The 24,767-nt window shown below is 38.3% G+C and overlaps 1 protein-coding gene and 1 non-coding gene across 6 annotated transcripts in view; one reads left to right on the top strand and one right to left on the bottom strand.

Annotated features, from left to right (window-relative positions):
- The window catches only part of ZDHHC20 (zDHHC palmitoyltransferase 20), a 73,831-nt gene that overhangs the window by 36,550 nt on the left and 12,514 nt on the right, over positions 1-24,767 (bottom strand). For all 5 annotated transcript variants that reach the window (XM_039473380.2, XM_039473384.2, XM_039473383.2 and 2 more), the window contains exons 2-3: positions 8,475-8,501; positions 4,293-4,396 (exon numbers count right to left, since the gene is read on the bottom strand). In XM_039473380.2, the coding sequence (XP_039329314.1) occupies positions 4,293-4,396; positions 8,475-8,501 (131 nt within the window). The remainder of the gene's footprint in view (positions 1-4,292; positions 4,397-8,474; positions 8,502-24,767) is intronic.
- LOC141581694 (U6 spliceosomal RNA) lies at positions 12,835-12,941 on the top strand. The gene has a single exon (XR_012514462.1). It is a non-coding gene; the product is annotated as a U6 spliceosomal RNA (small nuclear RNA).

The following is a 24,767-nucleotide window of genomic DNA, read 5'->3' as shown; positions in this document are numbered from 1 at the left end:
TTCTAGGTAATGGGGATACAGAAATAAACAACAAAGAGTTTTCCTTCAAAAAGCTTAGTGGAAGAGATACTTTAAAGATCTCAGCTTAAATGCCACTTCCTTGGAGATTTATTTGACTACACTATCTCAAGTAGCTTTTTCTCCCCTCAAATAGCTTTTATTTTGTTATACTCTATCACGTTATCCTGTTCTTTTTCTAAATTTATCACAGTTTACAATTATTTTGTTTACTGTCTGTCTTTACCTTTTAGCCTAGCACAATCTGACATCCAGTGGGTTGCCAAGAAGTACTTGATTGAAACAATGAACAAAAGACACCCCACCTGTATTTACAACTTAACTTCCTTAAAGACTTACAGTTTTTGCTTTTTGTTATTATTATTAAGACAGAGTTTCACTCTTGTTGCCCAGTCTGGAATGCAATGGTGTGATCTCGGCTCACTGTATCCTCTGCCTTCCAGGTTCAAGCAATTCTCTAGCCTCAGCCTCCCAAGCAGTTGGGATTACAGGCGCACGCCACTATACCTGGCTAACTTTGTATTTTCAGTAGAGATGGGGTTTCACCATGTTGGTCAGGCTGGCCTTGAACTCCTGACCTCAGGTGATCCACCCACCTTGCCTCCCAAAGTGTTGGGATTACAGACGTGAGCTACCATGCCCAGCCCTTTTTGCTTTTTAGACCCAATCAATTCCCATAGACCTAGCTCCCCAAGCATTGCTCTAACCTCTGAGCTGACAGAATCCTCCTAATAAAAGCTGTGAGCTTGGTATTACATCAGCACCAACCTCTGAGCTGACAGAATCCTCCTAATAAAGCTGTGAGCTTGGTATTACATTAGCACCAGCCTCACTGCTTTATAATTGCTTATACAGGGCTACCTCAGTCAGCACACTGTAAGCTCAGTGACAAAGAGAATCTTAAATTCCCGTTCTTGGTTGTTCCTAGAGCTTAGCTTAGCTGGCCCATGACGATTTAATAATTAATTCATTTAACGGTTACTGAAAATTTACTATGTGCCAGATAGTGTGGAAGGGATATAGTGAAGAATGCAATGGAAATTATCTCTGCCCTCACAAAATTTACAATTTAATAATGTGATGCATATTAGTAAACAGGCAATTACAATACCAGATGATAAATTCTATGACAGGGCAAATGGAGCATGCCATAGCAAGGTCACTGGATACAGGCTTGGGTGTCAGATTAACTTATAGGAGTAGGGGAGAATGAAAGGGAAGTGGATATAAAGGCTTAAGCTCTGGGCTGAATGCTAAATGGGTGCAATATGCTAGAGCCACCACCAAAAAATACATATATAACATTTTGATAGTACTTATTATGTGCTAAGTATTCTTCTGAGCCCTTTATATATACTATTAATTCCATATATTAATTATACGTACTATTAATCACATAGATTATTAATTTGCTCAATTCTTATAGTTATCCTATGAGGTGGGTACTAATACCACCCTCACCTTACAGAAGAGGGATCAACTAAGGAAAGTCTCCAAAGTCACACAGCTAACACAGCTAGTAGACTGCAGAGGTACGAGCTGAATCTGGGCAGTTTTAGTCCAGACTCTGTGTTGTATTGTTGTTTAGCCCAGAATCTGTGTGGTATTGTTGTTATTTGAGACATGGTCTCACTCTGCTGCCCAGGCTGGAACGCAATGGTGTGATCATGGCTCATTGGAGGCTTAAGCTCCCTGCACTCAGTGATCCTCCTACCTCAGCCTCTGGAGTAGCTGGAACTACAGGTGCATGCCACCACACCCAGCTAATTTTTGTATTCTTTGTAGAGATGGGGTTTGCTACATTGCCAAGGCTGATGTCAAAGTTGGGGGCTAAAGCGATCTGCCTGCCTCAGCCTCCCAAGATGCTGGATTATAGGCATGAGCCACCACACCTGGCCTGCGTTCTTAGCCTCCACATTACATTGCTTCTGAAAAGTACTACCAATCATTTTTCCTATTCTATTTCTTATTTCCTGTAATGAGAATTATTTACTTTTTACATGTTATATTTTCAGTAGTCACTACTAGTAATTGATAAAATTAAGTCCTTTTCAATTTCAAGATTAAGAAATGGATGAAAGCTTGTAATATAACTTTAAGGGTTGACTAATTAGTACCAAATGCCTGATGAATACATTTGAAGCAATACTAAAGTATGATTTATGGTTTACTTTACCTTTTAAAACAAAAGCATCTAGTAGAAAAAGCAGGCAAAAGACTGCATGGTTACCTGTTAATGTTAAATGTATGTACAGTAGTTCTACTCCTAGGCATCTACCCAAAAGACTACATATATATTATCCAAGAGACATGCACTACAATGTTTACAGCAGCCCTGTTTGTAACAGCTCTAAGCTGGAGGCTACCCACATAGTCATCAACAGCAGACCCAGTTAATAAATTGTGTTACATACTACAACTGAATACTAACAATAATGAGAATGAATGATCTGCAACTACATGTAACACAAATGAATTTTACAAATAGAATGTTAATGAAAAAAGCCACACATACATGACTACACACATACACACACTAGTATAAAACTACAAAACTCCATTTATATTTAGTACAAAAAAAACAGGCAAAGCTAATCTATGCTGTTAGAAAGCAAGAGAGTGGCTTCTTATGAAGTGGATGACTGAAAGGAAGCATCAGGAGGTTGATGGGGTTCTGGTAATGTTCTGTTCTTGACTTGGGTGGTGGTTACACAGGTGTGTACACATATGCATACTTTCTGCTCTTCACTGCAAAGTTAAATAGAAGTTGATACTATTTTTAAATGTATGGTCTATAATTTTTTTTTTTTTTTTTTTTTTTTTTGAGACAGAGTTTCGCTCTTGTTTCCCAGGCTGGAGTGCAATGGCGCGATCTCGGCTCACTGCAACCTCCGCCTCCTGGGTTCAGGCAATTCTCCTGTCTCAGCCTCCTGAGTAGCTGGTATTACAGGCATGCACCACCATGCCCAGCTAACTTTTTGTATTTTTAGTAGAGACGGGGTTTCACCATGTTGACCAGGATGGTCTCGATCTCTTGACCTCGTGATCCACCCGCCTCTACCTCCCAAAGTGCTGGGATTACAGGCTTGAGCCACCGCGCCCGGCTGGTCTATAATTTTTAATGATTTTTATAAATTTAACACAAAGAGAAATAATTACATCATCATGATCATCTAGTATTTGAGTCCTAACAATGTGGCAGGTACACTACTATTTTAAAAGCTTAGGCCAGGAGCAGAGGCTCACGCCTGTAATCCCAACACTTTGGGAAGCTAGGGTGGATCACCTGAGGCCAGGAGTTCAAGACCAGCCTGACCAACATGGGAAAATCCTGTCTCTACTAAAACTACAAAAATTAGCTGGGCCTGGTGGCATGCACCTGTAATCCCAGCTGCTTAAGAGGCTGAGGCAGGAGAATCGCTTGAACCTGGGAGGTGGAGGTTGCAGTGAGCCAAGATCGTGCCATTGCACTCCAGCCTGGGTGACAAGAGTGAATCTCCATCCAATAAATAAATAAATAAAAGCTTTAACTGAATAAATCTCACAATCTTTACAAACATCCTATAGAGACAGGCACAATTGTTAGCTCCACTTTTTGAAAAGAAGTGGACCCAGTAAAAGAAGCTTGGAGAGATTAAACTGTTAGAGCAAAAAAATCGAACTGAGATAATTCTAACTCTAAAGAATATATTCTTAACCATCTGGCTTTATGAAATTTTCGGTGAAGGAAGAATTCAGTCAGCTATGGCAAGGTAAGAGAGACATACTGATCATAAAACTTACTCCACATAAATGTTTACCTATATTATTTTCCAAATAGAACCTCCAATTAGAAGAAACACTAGTCATATTAAGGTGCAGCAAGCAATAGCTTAGACAATTCGTTTCCATCACAAAACTTTAATTGTAGCATATCTGTTCATGCCTGGGAAAATATAAATGTTGAGAGTTTCTAAAAATAATCTCTACTTTCCTAACTCAATTCTGTCCCTTAATACTTTTTATTCCAGTAATATAAAGTATGTCTTTAAGAAAACATCGAATGGCAGAGAAGTAACAAGGTTTTCTATACCACTCAACTTTCTCTACGTTGTTTTAGTGGACTGTACCTGAGAATTGGCTGATGACTCACATTCACAGTACAGAGTAACCAAGTAGTTTTATGAATGGAAACAGAACACATGCATTATGTAAAGTTTTAACAAAGGTAACACAAGGGAAAAAAATTCCATAATCAGTTAAAACATTTGGTAATTTACCAACATTAAATTTACCTCTTTGGAGGGGGAAGCGGGAGATGTGAAAATTGTCATCCAATAGGACCATACAAACATAACAAAGAACAGATGGAAAGCCACAAGGTAAACAACGGTCTTTCCTGGTAAATAAAAACAAATAACAGTTCGTTGAATCCCGGTGAACACAGGAAAAAGCATTACATTAAAACACAATAATTGGGCCAGGAGGCCGAATCCAATAAACAATTAAATTAAAATGTACTGAAACATCAAATATATTAACTTTACCTGCAAGAGGAAACATTACTAGATATGAAGAAATATTCTGTTCCTATATTTAAGGATTATCAGCCTGGTTTTTAAGATTAGATGAGATTGTATTAAATTGCTGAAGTTAAATTTAAGCTGGAACACTTTCTTCCCTCACTATATTTCAAGTTCTCCAAAAGGTCATTTTTAATGACTTAAAATTACTGAAAACAATATTTATTACTATGAACATTAAATCCAAGGAACTATCAACTGAAAGTAAATAAGTTACGATCACCATAAATAATGAATACATCTGAATAACCCATTCCCTGTATTGTTCAGAAACAGTACCCTAAACTTCATTCCCCTGGTCAATACAGGCTAACCAGAAAGAGTTTTGGCCATTTTGAGTATCTAACATAACTGTTTCCTAAGTAGATTAATGTAACATTCTAACATTTCTATCTCCAAATATTAAGTCACTGATACAATTTTAAGCTTTTTGTTGTATTCTATAGATTTTCTATTTGAAAGAAGCGGTAGTTTCTTTAAGACGCAAGATTTCTTTAAAAAGCAACAACTATCTACCAGATGCTTAAATTCTTTTTCAGTTTGTAATGCAACACCATAAACCCATTGAAGATAACAAATATGGACAAGTCTGAAATTCTACTCATTTTTAAAGTTCAGATAAAATGCTACTACTTCCACAAAGGTCTTTTCTGTTACTTTCAGAATTCAGTACTCCTTCATACTGTATACTCTCCAAATAATTTGGTTACATTTCAATTAAAGCACTTATTTCAGTAAAGTTAGCTGCTTAATACTGATGAGCTAACACATGCAAAATACTTAGAAGAATGCGTGGCACACAATAAATCCTTAATAAATACTGGCTATTATTACTAGTCTTATCCAGGCATTTTAATTATTTTCTCCAAAATTTGGTTCTTTCTGTGCATCCCCTGTATCAGTGGTTTTCAATTTTAAGAAGTGACAATGTGTTCACTAGTCTGCACTGAAATAAAAGAAAGGCCAAGAACAACGTAATGAAACTTTTGTAAAAGCTAACATGTATTCGGTTTGAAGTACGGTCCTTCCTTGGAGGTTTATTTTCCCTTATGTTTTAGTTTTAAAAATGCTTGTTCTTTTCAAAAAAATAATAGTAATAATTGACAAACCCTGTTGCAACCCATCCTCTTCTTTTGAAATTTTATTGGTTCGTGCCTGATCTCAGAGAACAGAAACCCCAGTCACACAGTGGACCAATGCAGAAGCCCAGGCCTGAAATGACTCCTTATATTTCACAGCTAATCAGTACAAATAGTACGAATTCTAGCTCCTAAAATTTCTCTCCAAGTGAACTCTATCGTTATTTTCACTGCCCATGTATAGTTGATAAATTGTTGCCTATATCCTTTGGATCGCTGCAAAAGCCAATTGGTCTCCTTGCTTCCAATCCATCTCAATGGTTGGTGTAAAATGTGTTGCTCATCGTTTCTTTTCCGTCTTGGCTGTGAAATTCCTAAGAAATAATTACAACCTCATGACTAACGCATCTTAGTAAAACTGTGGGACTACCCAGCCACCATATTTATATGGTGATTTTTGTATTTATAGGTACTCAAATCACCGCTTCTATGGACTGAAAGTCAACTAGAAGGCATATAATGTATGCCTTATTTCTAACCCTCACAGTAAGTCTTCTCAGGTATCATTCCAGTTTACAGATGTAAACAATGAGGCTCAGAGAATTTAATGCTTTGCCCAATGCCACTTAGTTACTAAATGATGAAGCCAGAATTCAAACCTGTATCTGTCTGACAAAAATCTAAGGGTCTTTTCACTATGTCCTACCTAAAATTACAGTTTCCTCCATGTTTTAAACCATCATCTTAAACCATCTAAGCCCTTATCTGATGCCAAGATAAAATCCTAACCATAACTTCCATCTATTTTCAAATGTGCTCCTTTTGTTTCCATTAACATTGTCATACACATTAAACACCAGTTTCTCAAAATCTGCTTTCTCTATCCTGTCAGTTCTTTCCAGGTTGAACTCCATGGTGTACCCAAAGGACTCAGTATCATTGCTTCAGCTGGGTGCGGTGGCTCATGCCTGTAATCTGAGCACTTTGGGAGGCTGAGGTGGGCGGATCACTTGAGGTCAGGAATTCAAGACCAACCTGGCCAACATGGTAAAGCCTCATCTCTACTAATACAAAAAATTAGCTAGGCATGGTAGTGCACACTTGTAATCTCAGCTGCTTGGTTGGCTGAGGTGGGAGGATCATGGTTGGCTGAGGTGGGAGGATCACCTAAACCTGGGAAGCAGAGGTTGCAGTGAGCTGAGATCACGCTACTGTACTCCAGCTGGGGAGACAGAGTGAGACTCCATCTCACAGAAAGAGAAAAATAATTGCTTCATTTGTTTTTCCTTTGGAAAAGTGTGCAATAACTTAGTCTCCTACTGTTACGATAACACTGAGACCATTTATCAACCCTGCAACATTATCTTCATTTTGTTTACTTCCTTTATAAATATTTTTGCCTAGACCCCTTATTAAATCAAACTTATTATTCCTCATCTATACACTACTGTATAACTTTGAGATAGATGGTAACCTTGAGAAACTTTAAATGTAAAAATAAAATGTGCTTCATAGTTTTAAAAACATTTAATGTATTTTTAGGATATTTATTTTCTTCATGAGAACAAAACAAAATGGTTTTGCTGAAAAATACATTCTCAGTTAAAAAACAGATAAAATAAAGCTCTTAACACAGACCTAGAATATAGTAAGTACTTAAAAGATGGCGTTATTAAATTATAATGAGCAAAGAATAACAGAAAACAATACTTTTCACTAAATTCAAATCAATGTGATTATTAATAAGCAAACTTCTGGTTAAATATACATGCTATTAAACCACTGGTTACAAGTAATATGGAAAGTAAAATCTTAGTTAACTGAGAAAATTAAATCAAAGCTGAAAGAAAAACCTGAAACCTATAATACCAAACTCTGTGTTTAAAAGTTCAAAAATCATCTATAACTGAATTTAAAAACAAGCTAACAACAACAAAAACTGTATTAAAAGGCTCTGAGAAACACAGTAAAAATAGCCCCAAGACATAATGATATAAGTTAAAAGTTCTTTTATAAGAACTTCTAGAATTTGCTTTCTGTATCTGTGCTTCCAACATACAGAAAACATTTTTGATTTATAGAAAGAAAATAAGCTGACCAAGATTGAGTCTGTTTTTTCTGTTACTGAGAAATTAAATATAAAGGTAATTTAAGATTTACATACTTAATGCCTAATCTCCAGTAACAATAATTACTATTTATTAATAATTTCTAACTGTTCAAGTATTTTAGAAATCCTCTGGAGTTTTCTATGTCCAATTAAATTTTGTTTAAAACAGATTGATGAAATCTGCTTTCGTCTCAGTGAAATTTTGAGAAACAAGTTTTCCCTCTAGGCACTATCTTTTTGACTTAGTTGTTATACAATTTACAAATTTACAGTCTGGTTATTTTATTAACTATCTGTGCATTGTAAAGTTCAATTTTAACAAATGCATAAATTAGAACCATCTATAAAATTCAGACATAATGAAAGCTGAATTGTCTCCTCAATGTAGTCAGAAGTCATATTAAAAATCTAAAAAAGTTCTGAAGAACCTATGAGGCAGAAATATTTATATAAAATACACAAAGAAATTTGGGTATTAGATGCTGTACAAAATAATGGCTACTTTAATTTACATAAATAACACCAAATGAGAATATATGGAATGTCTTGTTCTGGAAACAACCTCATTACTCCTTTTAATTACTAAAATTTAAAGATAGGGATTTTATTTTTAAAAAACAAAAACACGTCTTCATCACTAAATAAAATGTTCCAATTAAAATATCATTTATCATTTAACTTAAATTCAAACGAAAAGTGCCTTACCATTTTCTTCATTTCCAAAGATAGTAACTAGAACAGAAGAAAAAATAGTGAATAAAGGTAACATTTATTTAACATTTCGTATGTAAGTTTTATTTCAGGTTGAATATTCATCTTATTTTCAGGAAAATAAAATTTAGTTATAAATGGTACACACTAATGCAAAGTCAAAATTGCACTAAAAAAACTCCAAAAACATTAAAATACTAAAATTAAAATTATCATTAACACTATAGTCACACTAAGTGTTTTCAGAACTTTTAATTTTATCAACATGGTTATAGCTGCAATGTTTTCTTTAGCTCTTTCCTTAATGACATCTGTAGAATGAACAGAACTATCCTCTATGGCCCTCATAACTTGTTAAGTCTGTGATGTACTCCTATCAACCTCTGTGAAATCTACACTCAAGACAAATGCATTTTTCTAAATAAACAAGTAGAGGAACTTACCCTGTTAAGTGTTAGAGTGCTTTTTCTCTGAATAATCAGATATTGAAGAAGTCAAACTAAGCACAGAAAAGGTAATTCAGTGTCTACCTCTCTTACGTCTTCTTCCATCTTGTTTGTATTAATCCTGTGATGCATACAGCCAACAACCACTTCAGTCTACCAAGCCTGAAACCCCGGGAACTGCTATTTACTCTTTTTTTTGTTTGTTTTTTTTGAGACGGAGTTTCGCTCTTGTTACCCAGGCTGGAGTGCAATGGCGCGATCTCGGCTCACCGCAACCTCCGCCTCCTGGGTTCAGGCAATTCTCCTGCCTCAGCCTCCCGAGTAGCGGGGACTACAGCCGCGCGCCACCACGCCCAGCTAATTTTTTGTATTTTTAGTAGAGACAGGGTTTCACCATGTTGAGCAGGATGGTCTCGATCTCTCAACCTCGTGATCCACCCGCCTCGGCCTCCCAAAGTGCTGGGATTACAGGCTTGAGCCACCGCGCCCAGCACATGACTTTTAAAATATAAGAAATGTCGTATTTCCATCTTGCCAGTGACACTGTAACACTGTATATCTCATTTAGAGACAACATTAATTTTTGGTTCTTTGTGAACATGAGGGCTGGCCATGTCCATTCTTCACTTCGTTGCCCCTTTTTCTTGCCTGTCTCCCACTAACTGAGACTGAAAATGTCAGATACTCACTTTACCAGTATGCTTGTATCTACTATGGCTATGGAATCCAGTTCTTGCAAATGGGTACATCTTGAGGGAGGGAAAAAAACTGTCACTAGGAAAAAATTTTTTTTTACTTTCTTATCAAGTGAGAAGCATGTGAGAAATAAGCTCTATTATTTCCTTTATTCTGTTTTTGCTTTGGATCCTTGTAATGTGAATAGAGATGTGCAGTCTGAATGTATAAATGTCAACTTTCAACCTTGATAGGCCAGTTATATGCTGAGTCTGGAATTCTGAGTTGATAGTTCTTTTCGCTCAGCACTTTAAAAATATGCTACTTCCTTCTAAATTCCATGGTTTCTGATGACAAATCTGCTGTTTTTCCCCTACAGGTAAGGTGTCCTCACTGTTGAAACTTGTAATGCATGTTGGAATGCATTTCTTTGGGTTTTCCTGTTTAGAGTTTGCTGAACTTCTTGAGTTCTTCTTGAATATGTCCTTTGCCAAGTTGGGGAATTTTAAGCTATCATTTCTTTGAATACCTTTTCAACCATATCATCTTTCTTCTCCCCAGGGACTCTGATAGCATAAATATTAGAACTTCTAAAAACAGTCCCACAAGTCCCTGATGATTTGTTCATTTTTATTTTTCAGTACATTTTCTCTCTGTTGTTCAGATTGGGTAATTTCTAATGTTTTATCTTCAAGTTCATTCATTTCTCTTCTGCCCTCTCCATTCTGCTGTTCAGTAGACTTATTAAATTTTTGGCTATTTTATTTTATTATTTATTTATTTATTTTAAAGATGGGGTTTCACCATGATGGCCAGGCTGGTCTTGAACTCCTGACCTCAGGTGATCCACCCACCTCAGCCTCTCAAAGTGCTAGGATTACAGGCGCAAGCCACCGCACCGGGCAAATTTTGGCTATTGTATTTTGTTTAAAAATCTCCATCTGGTTTTTTATACCTTCTATTTCTTTGTTGAGAATTCTATTTTTTCATGTTTCAGTTGCAAACTGAATCACTTTAAAGATTGCTGCATTAAAATCCTTGTCAGGTAATTTCAACATCTTTTTGGTTTTAGCATCTATTGTCTTTTCTCATTTAAATTGGTTTTTCCTGGTTCTTGGTAGGATGGACGATTTTCAACTGTATCCTGAACGTTTTAGTATTACGCTGAGACTGTAGATCTTACTCAGATTTGTCTTTGCAGGCCTCCTCTGACTCCTTGCAGTGAGAGATGTAGGAGTACCACCCTGTTGCCATTAGGTGGGAGTACAAGTCCTGGTTCCCCACTAAGCTTCTGCGGAGATATATTGGCTGGGAAGGGTAGAGGTGCCTCCTAAGTGCTTCCCACATAGCCTCCATTGACACCATGAGGAGAGGGAACCTGGTACTGTTTGGGGTGGGGGAATGGAAGGGACACATCATTACTGCCCAGCGGGAATAAAAATCTAGACTCCTGACTAGGCCTTCACATTTTCTGATAATATCCCAGCAGGAATGTTGGGGAAGAGACACAGGATGGGGAGTCTTGTTACAGCTGGGCAATGGGGGTAAGTGTTAAGCTCAATACTCAGTCTTTGCTGGTGAGAATGTGGAGCGTAGTTTGTCTACTGCTTTTTGCTATTGTCTACAAGTTTTCTGTCTTGCTAGGTTGTCCCTTTCCTAGTTTGACTAATGAAAATGGTCTTTTCTAGGGTTTGTTTTGGTCTGTACTCACTGGGGTTTCCGGGTTGCCAGCTTCTCTAGCCCCTATATGGAATACACTAAGAAAAAAAAAAATCTAGGGAACATATCACTATGTTAATCCTCAAGTCAGGTCCCTAGCTGATCTGGCTTCTTCTTGCTACCTTTCAGAGTCTTCTCAGGTTTGTTTTCTATAAATTATCCAGGGTTTTTAGTTGTACTTAGAAAAGGAAAAAGAGTCTTTATATCATCTTGTCTCAGAACTGGAGGTCCCTGCTTGTCCTTTTTACTGCTGAATAGCATTCTCTTATATGGAGGTACAACTTGTTTATCCATTAATCAGTTCACAGACATTTGAGTGATTTCACCTTTTTCTCCATTATGATTACTTGTGTATTCACCAAGCCTTTGGGTGGACATAATATTTATGTGTTAGTCCACTTTCACACTGCTGATAAAGACACACCCAAGACTGGGAAGAAAAAGAGGTTTAATTGGACTTATAGTTCCACATGGCTGGGGAGGCCTCAGAATCGTGGTAGGAGGCAAAAGGCAATTCTTACATGGTGGCGGCAACAGAAAATGAGGAGGATGCAAAAGCAGAAACCCCTGATTCAGATTTTGTGAGACTTACTCACTACCACAAGAACGGTATGGGGAAACCACCCCTATCATTCAAATTATCTTCCACTGGGTCCCTCCCACAACACATGGGAATCATGGGAGTACAATTCAAGATGAGATTTGGGTGGGGACACAGTCAAACCATATCAATTTTCATTACTTGAATAAATATCTAAAAATGAGATTGCTGGGTATAATGTTAAATATGTGCTTAACTTTATCAAGAACAGCCAAACTGTTTTCAAAGTGGCTCTATCGTTAGGCAATTACAATGGATCAGAGTGAACAGTTGCTCCACATTCTTACCAATGCTTAGAACTGACAGTTTTTAAAGTTTTGCTGTTCTAAAATGTACACAATGGTTATTTCGTTGTACTTTCCTAATAACTAATGATGTACAGCATCTTCCCACGTGTTTATTAACAATCACTGTCCCTTATTTGTGAAGTTATATGTTCAGTTGGTATCTCCCCTTTTAACTGTGTTGCTTATGGAGTAATGAGTTCTTTATATATTCGGGATATAAATCTTGATATATGTGTGCAAATATATTCTCCTAGTCAATAACTTGCCTATTTATATTTTTAACAGTGTCTCTGGAAGAGCACATCATCTTAATTTTGATAAAGTCTTAATTTATTAATTTTTTTCTTTTATCATTCATGTCTGGGAAATCTTTGCCAGCCTATGAAACTCACAGTTTCTCATATCTAGAACTCAAAACTTCTACATGTTTTATAGGTTTTACATTTAAGTCTGTATAATATTTCATTTTCATTTCATTTTTTATTATTTTTAGAGACAGAGTCTTGCTCTTATTTCATATTTTATTATTTTTGAGACAGAGTCTCGCTCTGTTGTCTAGGCTGGAGTGCAGTGGTGTGATCTCAGCTCAATGCAACTGCTGCCTCTTGGGTTCAAGAGATTCTCCTGTGCTCGCTTCGGCAGCACATATACTAAAATTGGAACGATACAGAGAAGATTAGCATGGCCCCTGCGCAAGGATGACACGCAAATTCGTGAAGCGTTCCATATTTTTGACATAAAGTAAAAAAAAAAAAAAAAAAAAAAAAAGAGATTCTCCTGCCTTAGTCTCCCGAGTAACTGGGACTACAGGCAAGCATCACCATGCCCCACTAATTTTTTGGTATTTTTAGTAGAGATGATGGTTTCACCATGTTGGCCAGGCTGGTCTTGAACTCCTGACCTCAACTGATCTGCCCATCTTGGCCTCCCAAACTGCTGGGATTACAGGTGTGACCCACCATGCCCGGCCATGTAATCCATTTTGTTTGTTTTTTTGTTTTTTTAATATATTTTTTTTAAAAAAAGAAAAAATAATTTAAGATGGGATTATAGGCATGCACCACCACACCTGGTTAATTCTGTACTTTTAGTAGAGACAGGGTTTTGCCGTGTCGGACAGGCTGGTTTCGAACTCCTGACCTCAAGTGATCCACCTGCCTCAGCCTCCCAAAGTGCTGGGATTGCAGCCTCCCAAACTCTTGGGATTACAGGTGTGAGCCACCACACTGGCCCATGTAATCCATTTTAAAAGTTGATACTTTGTATATGATAAAAGTTGAGGTTAATTTTTTTTTACACATGAATGGGGTTAATTTTTTAACATATGAATGGGGAATAGTTGTTGTTGTTGTTTTGAGACAGAGTTTCGCTCTTATTTCCCAGGCTGGAGTGCAAGTGAGCAACCTAGGCTCACCGAAACCTCTGCCTCCTGGGTTTAAGAGATTCTCCTGCCTTAGCCTCCCAAGTAGCTGGGACTATAAGCGCCTGCCATTATGCCTGCCTAATTTTTGTATTTTATTTTAGTAGAGACAGGGTTTCACTGTTGGCCAGGCTGGTCTTCAACTCCTGACCTCATGATCTGCCCACCCTAGCCTTCCAAAGTGCTGGGATTATAGGTGTGAGCCACAGCACCCAGCCACGGGAATAGTTCTTACAGTGTTAGTTGAAATAGCTATTTGTTCTTCACTGAATTAACCTGGGAATTTTTTTTGATGGGAATCAACTGACAATATCTGTAACGGTTTCTTTCTGAACTCTATTTTGTTCTACTTACCTATATGTCCATTCTTACTCACATACTATACCATCTTGATTACATATAGCTTTTAGTAAATCTTGAAATCAGATAGTATGAGCCTTCTGACTTATTATTTTTCATAAGTATTTTGACTATTTTAGGTTTGTATTTCCATATAAATATTTACTTACTTATTTTTATCTTTTTTAGAGCAAGGATTTTGCTGAATTGCCCAGGCTATTCTCAAACTCCTGGGCTCAAGCAATCTTTCTGTCTCAGCCTCCCAAGTAGCTAGGACTATAGGCTTCCTGAGTAGCTACACAGTTTTCATGCTATTATTTTTGGTCCATATAAATTTTAAACTCATCTTATTGATTTCCTTTAAAAAAAAAATGCACACACACAAAAAACCCACCTGGATTTTTTCTTTTTCTTTTTCTTTTTGGCAGATCCAGTGCTGGCTGATGCCTGGATTTTGATTGGCTGCCTTATAGATCAATTTAGGGAGAAATAATGTCTTTAGAATATTGTCTTATAGCCCATGACCACGGCATATCTCTCCATTTTAGATTTTCCCTGTCACACAGAAACTTGCACATATTTTGTTAGATTTGTCCCTAAAATATTTCATGTTTTTGATGCTATTATAAACAGCACTTCTAAAAATTTCAATTTTAATTACTCATTGCTATAGAATATTATTTAGAAATATGTTTTAGTTTTATTTATTGACTTCGTATGCTGGCTAAAGTAACTTTTCAGTTCTAGTATCTTGCTTGCAGAGTCTTTGGGATTTTCTACTTAAATGACTGGTAATCGACAGAGTTTGTTTTCCTTTCCTGCCTTTGTGCATGTGTGTGTCTGTGTGTGTGTATGGGTGTGCCTTCCATTTTAAAAGGAAAATGATGCAATACCTGATAAGTTTATACTGATACTTCCAATTAAAAAATAAAGTCTACAGGTTCTTTTTCTTTTTAAGATAAGAGTTTCGCTCTTGTTACTCAGGCTGGAGTGCAGTGGTGAAATCTCGGCTCACTGCAACCTCTGCCTCCCAGGTTCGATCGATTCTCCTGCCTCGGCCTTCCGAGTAGCTGGGATTACAGGCACGCCCCACCATGCCCAGCTAATAGTTTGTATTTTTAGTAGAGACGGGGTTTCTCCATGTTGGTCGGGCTGATCTGGAACCCCTGGTGATCTGCCCGTCTCAGCCTCCCAAAGTGCTGGGATTACAGGTGTGAGCCACCACACTCGGCCAAAGTCTACAGGGTTTTTACTTAACATCTTCTGTCTTACATTTGTATCTCCCTTTCCCTTTTTCCATTGAGAATTCTGGTTCTCAAGGACACAAGGGAGGAAGAATTAGAATATCCCATGTTGCCCATTCAATAATATTGAGATAATGACACCAATAACAACACTGCCAGTAATAGGATTACTTAAAAGTTTGAATATTTTTTTTCACATATTCTCTATATTCTCTCTCTATTCTCTAACAGTTGTGCTGTTATCTACAATGTCAAAGTATATAGAATAAACATTACAAACATTATTTATTCCTCATTTAGTTTTAGTCTTGGGTCTACAAGAAAATAAATATTTAATGTTCTATTAGAGTTTAATTTGTATCTCTACAATTTAAATGTTTGAAGCTCATTCTCCTTCTCTAGCAAACTAGTTTTGCTACAGATACTGTTCATGTTCTGTCTTTATGCAGTGATTTGGGGTGACTCAAAAATAATACACTATTACCGTCATTCTCTGATAATCCATATGATGATGACTTTTTGAAAAGATTGGGCCAGATGTCTTGTGAAATGTCCTACAAATTCTGGAAATCACTACCCATTAGAACACAGAGACATACTTTTTTTTTTTTAAGCACTGTACAATATTCCATTGTGTGGGTATTTCAGTTACACAATCAGCCTTCTATTGATGGGTGTCTGTGTTGTCTCCAATTCTTTGCTAGTACAATGTTGTAATAAATAACCTTGTGCATGTGTTGTTAATTTGTGGAAGTTTATCTCCAGTGTAGATTCCTAATAGTGGGATTCATGAACCAAAAGTAAATCTGTCCACCATATCTTTAGCTTTTTGCAAACACCCTTTTAGAGGGGTTGTACCATTTTATACTTCTACCAGCAATGAATGAGACTGTTTCTCTGCAGTCTACTCAATGAAGTTTTCAAACTTTTGCTACGGCAGGGTTAATTTTACCTCGTATTTATCTTATAAATGAGAGTCAATATCTTTTCCTATGTTTATGTGTCATTTTCATTTTTTTCCTGTGAAACATCTGCTTATTAATCTGTTTTTTTCTCTCTCTACTGGTGAGAGACATTGGTGATTCTGAGACATTGTTAGAGGCTTTCTTCACTTCCCTTTTATAAGATCATCCACCCATGTTTTCTTCCAGTGCATGAATGTTTCCATTGTTTATATTCATACTTGGGCCCTATTGAAATGACCAATTCCAGGGGCAGGAAAAGTATCAAACAAGGCTGAAATATGTTGTGGTGTCAGAAAAAAAGGAGTACTAAAAAAATGACCAGGACACATCAAAGCACACAGAAATCAGATGGAAGGGGCTCCTATTGGTCAAATCTGGAACAAACCGAACAATAAAATGAATGTTTGATTACAACCCACAAAATAGAATTTGCTGGTATACACTGATATACACGAGTTAATCAATAAATAAGTAAATGAGAGATGGATAAGCTCTTCCATACAGTAGAATTCTAACTAATAAATGTAGAAGAAATCACAGAATTAGAAAACCACCATTTGGCAACCAGTACAGTAACAACGATTTCAAGCATGAATTCTATATAGATGCTAAAAGGAGTAAGTGAAAGTAATAACAAACAGATTATTCACAGGGTTTCAAAATGTCTCCCAATAAGAAACGACTATGGTTGGGTTCTCTGGACTCGGATGCTGAGACAGAGTTTAGGAAGCAATATAGTTACTAGGGACCAGCATATGTAAAAGGAAGGGGGAAGAGGCATCATTGGGCTGAGGGAGCAATCTCACTGCAATGCAGGCCTTGCCTCAGCAACTGGCAGGGAACTCTGAAGTGGGCAGTCCCACCCCACCTCACTAAGGCATTGTGTGCGAGCTGTACCAGGAAGAGTGTGACCTTGGGTGATACGAGTTATGCTGAAAGTGCTGGAAGCTATCTGCTCACTGCACTGACCAAAACTGGGCAATAAGTCCTTCCTCAAAAAGAAATCAGTGCGATGTGGTGGTCTAATAGAATACTAATTACAAAGAAAAACTGTACCTTTAAAGAATGGAGGAACACAGCACACACAACCTTAGGTGTTGATCAACATTAACAGTTTCCAAAATGTTAGAATCAATGACACAGCATTACTTCTGTGAAATTCTTGCTGAAAATACATATAGGCACATCTCACCTCATAAGGTGCTTCGACTTACTGTGCTTTGCAGACATTATGTTTTTTACAGATTGAAGGAGTGGCAACCCTGCAATAAGCAAGTCTATCTGTGCTATTTTTCCAACAGCATGTGCTTTACTTTGTGTCTCTGTTGCACATTTTGGTAATTCTCACAATATTTCAAACTTTTTCATTATCCTAACATTGCTCTGGTGCTCTGTGATCAGCGTTCTGGGAGGTTACTACCGTAACTTTTTCGGAGTACCACAAACCGCATCCATGTAAGATGGAAAACATAATAAATGTGGTGTTTCTACCATTCCACTGAGCAGACATTTTTCTGTCTCTCTCCCTCTCCTCGGGCCTCCCTATTCCCTGAGATACAATACTGTAAGTAAGCCAATTAAAAATCCTACAATGGCCTCTAAGTGTTCAAGTGAAGGGAAGAGTCACACACCTGTCATTTTAAATCAACAGCTAGAAATGACTAAGCTTAGTGAGAATGAAATGTTAAAAACCAAGACAGGCTAAAAGCTAGGCCTCTTGGGCCAAAGTTGGCCAAGTTGTGAATGCCAAGGAAAAGTTATTGAAGAAAATTAAAAGTACTACTCAAGTGCATAGATGATAAGGAAGTGCGACAAGGCTGATATAAAAAAGTTTAAGTGTTCTAGACAGAAGGTCAAACCAGTAACAACAGGTTTGGCCCTTAAGCCAAAGCCTAATTCAGAGCTAAGTCCTAACTCTAATTTTGTGAAGGCCGAGAGATGAGAAAGCTGCAGACAAAAAGCCTGAAGCTAGCAGAAGTTGGTTTATGAGGTTTAAGGACATAAGCCATCTCCACAACATAAAAGTGCAGGATTAAGCAGCAAGTGTTGATGTGAAAGCTGCAGCAAGTTATCCAGAAGATCTAGCTGAGATAAGTGATGAAGGTAGCTGTATTAGTCCTTTTTCACATTGTGAGATTTGAATGGGGACACAGAGCCACACCATATCAGTGACTACACTAAATAACAGATGCTTGCTGTAGATGAAACAGCCTTTACTGGAAAAAGAAGTCACCTAGGACTTTCCTACCCAGAAAGAAGTCAATGCCTAGCTTCAAAGAATAGTCAGACCCTTCTCAGGGGCTAACATAGCTGGAGACTAAGTTGAAGCCAATACTTATTTATCATTCCAAAAACCCTAGGGCTCGCAAGAGTTATGCTAAACCCACTCCGCCTATGCTTTAGAAATGAACCAACAAAACCTGGGTGACAACACATCTGTTTACAGCATGCTGTACTGAGTCCTTTAAACTCACTGTTGAGACCTACTGCTCAGAAAAAAGATTCCTTTCAAAATATTACTGCTCATTGAAAATGCACCTGTCACCCAAGGGCTCTGATGAAGATATACAAGGAGATTTACGTTGTTTTCATGCCTGCTAACACATCTATTCTGCAGCCCATGGATCAAGGAGTCATTTCAATTTTCAAGTCTTATTATTTAAGAAATACATTTCATAAGGCTATAGATGCCACAGTCTATGATGGATCCAGGCAAAGTACATTGATCACCTTCTGGAAAGGATTCATCGTTTCTAGATGCCATTAAGAACATTGTTTTTCATGGGAGGAGGTCAAAATATCAACACTAACAGGAGTTGGAAGAAGCTGATTCCAGTCCGAGATCATGGATGACACTGAACAGTTCAAGACTTCAGTGGAGGAAGGGACTGCGATGTGGTGGAAACAGCAAGAGAACTAGAATAAGAAACAGAACCTGGCTGGGTGCGATTGCTCACGCCTGTTACCTCAGCACTTTGGGAGGCTGAGGCAGGAGGATCACATGGTCAGAAGTTTGAGATCAGCCTGACCAATATGGCGAAACCCCATCTCTACTAAAAATACAAAAATTAGCCAGGTGTGGTGGCACATGCCTGTAATCCTAGCTACTCGGGAGGCTGAGGCAGAAGAACTGCTTCAACCTGGGAGGCGGAGACTGCAGTGAGCCGAGATCGTGCCACTGCACTCCAGCCTGGGCAACAGAGCGAGACTCTTATCTCAAAAAGAGAACAAAGAGAGGCTGAAGATGTGATGGAATTGCTGCAACCTCATGATAAAACTTGAATAGATGAGGAGTTGCTTTTTATGAAAGAGAAAAAAAAATGGTTTTTCTGACGTGGTGAAGATACTGTGAACATTGCTGAAATGACAAAAATGATTTAGAGTATGACGTAAACTTAGTTGATAAAGTATCAGCAGGATTTGAGAGTACTGACTCCAATTTCTGAAAGAAGTTCTAACGTGAGTAAAATGCTATCAAACAGTATCACACGCTACAGAAAAATCTTGTGAAAAGAAGAGTCAACAGATGCGGCAAACTTCATTCTTGTCTTAAATTTTAATTACCACAGCTACCCCAGCCTTCAGCAACCACCTCCCTGATCAGTCGGCAGCCAACATCATTGAGGCAAGACCTTCCACCAGCAAAAAGATCAAGACTTGCTGAAGGCTTCGGTGATTGCTAGCATTTTTAGCAAATTTTTTTTTAAAGATATAATGCTGTTACACACTTACCAGAGTACAGTACAGAGTGAACATAACTTTCATATGATAATGCTATTGCACAATTAACAGACTACAGTATAAGGTGAATGCAACTTTTATATGCAGTAGAAAACAAAAAAATTGTGTGACTTTATTTTGTTATTTGCTTTATTGTGGTGGTATGAAATCAAACCTGCAATTTTTCCACCAAGGTATACCTTGGTGGAAATAAGCAAGAAAGTCCTAGCATGAGGGGGTTGAGTCTTCATAACAAGTGATAAAGTATTGCTGGGTTTTTTTTTGTTTGTTTGGACTAAAGAATCGATCCTCAAGCCTGCAGTTGTCTGGCCAAAATTTGGGTCAGGTGGGGATTAGGTCTGTCAACTCTTAATAATGTATGTTAACAAAAACCCTGACACACACACACACACACACACACACACACACACACACAAAGATTAAGCTCTCTGGTTGGCACCAGGGGCCAGTTCTCCCCTACCCATTAAGAGAAGAGGAAAACAAAGTAGAATGCAGTCAGGAGTGGTCTCACTTAAAAAGGGTGGAGCTTTTACCCGTGAGCAATCCATACATAAGTGGGACCCTTTAGACCATCTTCCCTAGTTTCCAGCTCCAGCTTCTGCTCCCACCAGGCCCACGGCACCGCCTCCTCTTTCCTGAGCTGCCCCAGAACCCAACCCAGAATTCCCTACTCCCTTGTATAACCCAGGCTCTTGGGAGCTGGCATCTCAAAGGCTTGATCATTGCCAGCCGATCTGCTTCCTTGAAGAAAGGGCTCTGGCAGGAGATAGAGCAATACAAAAGAGATATTCAAAGTTTTCCTTTCTCTTCTTCTTTCAAGGAATCAGCTTCAGTTTCAAAGTTGTTTTTTTTTTTTTTCCTAAAGGAGATGCCTCAAGGAGGAAGCTTGGTTAGTTTTGTGAAGCCTCGAGGAGGCGGCGTGGTTGGCTTTGTGAAGCCCCAAAGAGGAGATGCAGTTGGTTTTGTGAATGCTCCCTTAACTGCTTCTAAGGTCTTGAGTCTAAAGAGAGCACTTAAGTCATTGTTAGATGACCCTGATGGGGTAGTAGAACAGATTAATCAGTTTTTAGTTCCCCAGTTATATACTCAGACCAAGTTAATGTCCATTCTAAGTATTCTCTTTTCAAGGGAAGAAATGGTGGACAAGGAGAGAAAGAGAGAGAAAAGAGAGTCAGAAAGAGTCAAAGAGAGAGAAAGACAGAGGCAGAGAGAGAGACAAGGAGGCAAAGAGAGAAAGAAAAGACAGATTAGGAAAAAGAGAAAGAAATATTAAGAAAGTTATAGCTATAAGAATGCACCTTTAGTAAGGAAAATTAAACAAAGTTAGAAAGTTAAGATTGCCTGTGATAGCTGGAAACAATGTTATAAAAAGGAATTTATGCAAGAAATGTTACATAGTTTTTGTTTTGAAAGTTTAAGCAAGTTTTGAAATGTTAATCATAGAGGAAATTTTGTGTGTAAACATTTTGTGTATAAAGTTAAAGAGGTATTATCCAGTTTTTCTGTAAACTAGACGTTAAAACAAAGGCACAACAGGTTTTTCTTAAAGCACTAACCTGCTCTTTAACAAAGATTATAAAATGTCTCTTAGCAGAGGCACTACTCCTAGAATTTCCAGTACACCAGCAGCAGTCTGGAGACCACCTTACCTCTAGCCACCAAGACTGGCATTCGTAAAGCAGAAAGAGATGGACACATCATATCCAAGAGTCAAGAAAGCGCCATCACCATTAGAATCGTGGGCTATTGCTCTAGGATCAGCCCCTACCAAGTTAAAGCTAAGAAAAGCTTAGTCTATCTTTACCTTTTTCTTTCCTTCCCTTTAACTACTCCCCATCTTGTTATTAATGTTATTAGATCTGGCTCACCTTAAGTTTGTTGCTTTGATGTCTGTTTAGTTATGCCTTTGTGGAGATTTGCATAACCAAGGACAGCTTGCTGCTTCAGAAGAATGTCTCTGTCCTTCTTTGACTTCCTCAGATTAGGAAGACAAAATGAATTCCTCTAAGGATACTAGTAATCCAAGGAATAGTAGCTGTATTTGTAATTGGTAGAAATGAGACGCTTGTCCCTCAAAAACAGAATTTCTATGTTCTGCTTAGTCTAATGTCATAGGAAACACTAAAGGTTGAAGACAGCCTGCTTCCACAGGTCTTTGCCAGTCCTTAAAACTATATATCCACTTCACCAAAGGAATTATTCCTTCTAGCTGTCAATATAACCAATGTAATCCTATACAGCTTACCATTGTTATTGCAACATCTGAAAACTCTTTCCCTTCCTTAAGTTGTATTTATAGTACAGGAGCCGACACTTCAGGCAAGGATCCTAAAGAAATTTTTGAAATGCACTTTATTGCTCCTTCGGCCTCTTTACCAATCACTCCTCTTAGACACAATGACACAACCAAAGTCTCAATGGTAGAAGAAGAGGACCCACGGCAAACCACCACCATTGAAACAGAAAATAAGGATGCAGATGCCTGGTTAGAATGGATTTAATATTCCATATGCACCTTAAATAAAAGTGACCCTTACACTTGTTTGCAACGCAGGCCAGAGGCCCAGATTGTCCCTTTTTCACTTAAATGGTCTAATCAAGCAGACATGGAGTGCATGATAGCTCTTTTTCAAGAATCCACAGCTTGGAATAATTAATTGTGCTGAGTTCTTTTGCTGCTATTCCCTGAAGTTCAAGACCCTGTGGGTCAGCCCATCAGGGCCATACAGCCTCCATCTCCCAAGGTGAAGTTCGCCTTGTTTCTCTCATGATAGGGAGAACTTAGTGTTCTTGAAAAACTTAACAGATGCAGTGAAGTCAGGCACTTCCAGTAGCTGGCTCATCAGTCCGCCCTTACTCACCTGCAATGGGATGTGCGGTGGTATTGTGGGGGACCCTTACTCGCCCGCAATGGGATGTGCGGTGGTATTGTGGGGGACCCTTACTTGCCCGCAATGGGATGTGCGGTGGTATTGTGGGGGACCCTTACCGGACACTCTGCCAAATCACTAGAGCAGCACCTGTGCTCTAGTCCAACTGGCTATCCCTTTTACCCTGGCACTTCATCAACCAGAGAAAGAGAGATCACAGCATCGGCAAATAAGAGAAACTCCTTATAGGTCTTTTGATCCTCATGTGTACTTAGATGCAATTGGGGTCCCAAGAGGAGTATCAGATAAATTTAAAGCCTGAGATCAGACAGATGCAAGATTTAAGTCAATGTTGTTCTGGCAGGTAACAATTAATTTAAAAAAAACTGTAGATTAAATACATTTATTACAATCAACAGTGGTTTGTTAACTATACTAAAAATGCTGTCAAAGGAAGAGCTGAACAATTAGGATCCACCAGCCAAATGGCTTAAGAAAACAGAATAGCCCTAGATATGGTATTAGCAGAGAAAACTGGTGTTTGTGTTACAATTAAAACCAGTGTTGTACCTTTATTCCAAACAACACAGCTCCCAACAGGAGCTAACAAAAGCCCTCCAAGGACCTACTGCTTTATCAAACAAGCTAGCTAAAAACTTTGGCATCAATAACCCTATTTCAAATTGGCTCAAAAGGTGGTTCAGTCAACGGAAATAAACCATAACCTCAATTCTTACCTCTCTAGCAACTATGATAAACATACTTCTTCTCATTAGATGTTGTATCATACCATGTATCTGAGAAGTCATGCAGAGGCTAGTACACACAACTTTTACTATTTCCAACCCCTCCTCCACCCTATTCAGATAGATTTTTCTTTTAGGAAAACACACCAGAAAACTGAGTAAAGACATGTTAAATAAGTTTGAAGAAGAATTATAAATAGAAAAAGGGAGGAACTGTAGAAAATAATAAAAGGATTTTTTTTTTTTTTTTTTTTTTTTTGAGACGGAGTTTTGCTCTTGTTACCCAGGCTGGAGTGCGATAGCGCGGTCTCGGCCCACCGCAATCCCCGCCTCCTGGGTTTAGGCGATTCTCCTGCTTCAGCCTCCTGAGTAGCTGGGATTACAGGCACGCGCCACCATGCCCAGCTAACTTTTTTGTATTTTTAAAAGGATTATTTATTCATTACAAATAAAAAATAGTTTCTTCAGAGTTTAATTTAAAGTTTTTGCTAATAATCTTAAAGTAGCTGTTAGTCATAATAAAGAAATAAGTGCAGCCCGTGTTCTCAGTTCTTACACTTTAACCTAGATATTTGCTCTGAGACTTCTGGACAAGCCCAGGCAAGTCTTAGGTCAAAGCTTATTCCCCTTCCTTATTTGGAAATGTTATCAATTCTCTGAGCACTCCTCAAGTTACTTCCTCTTTTCTTTTGTTCTCCTCTGCCTTTACTTCTTTAGAAAATTTCCAGGCCGGGCGCGGTGGCTCAAGCCTGTAATCCCAGCACTTTGGGAGGCCGAGGCGGGTGGATCACGAGGTCAAGAGTTCGAGACCATCCTGGTCAACATGGTGAAACCCCGTCTCTACTAAAAATACAAAAAACTAGCTGGGCGTGGTGGCGCGTGCCTGTAATCCCAGCTACTCAGGAGGCTGAGGCAGGAGAATTGCCTGAGCCCAGGAGGCGGAGGTTGCGGTGAGCTGAGATCGCGCCATTGCACTCCAGCCTGGGCAACAAGAGCGAAACTCCGTCTCAAAAAAAAAAAAAAAAAAAAAAAAAGAAAATTTCCAAGTTTTTAGCCAATTGGGTCAAGCATAGAATGTGAGGTCATGTTCCAGCCAATGGAAACTGCACACAGCAGTAGGGCAAGTGCATCGGGTTATCAAAGTTATAAATGGCCCTGTCTCCCTTGTTCAGGTGTGCTCTCATGGCAAGACTGCCAGCGAGTTTCACCTTTCCTGTAGGAAGTAAAACCAGCT

The sequence above is a fragment of the Saimiri boliviensis genome, chromosome 16 (assembly GCF_048565385.1).
Source record: "Saimiri boliviensis isolate mSaiBol1 chromosome 16, mSaiBol1.pri, whole genome shotgun sequence".
Taxonomy (NCBI): Eukaryota; Metazoa; Chordata; class Mammalia; order Primates; family Cebidae; genus Saimiri; species Saimiri boliviensis.
Note: the sequence above shows the minus strand (reverse complement) of the source record. Positions and strands in the feature narration are given on the sequence as shown.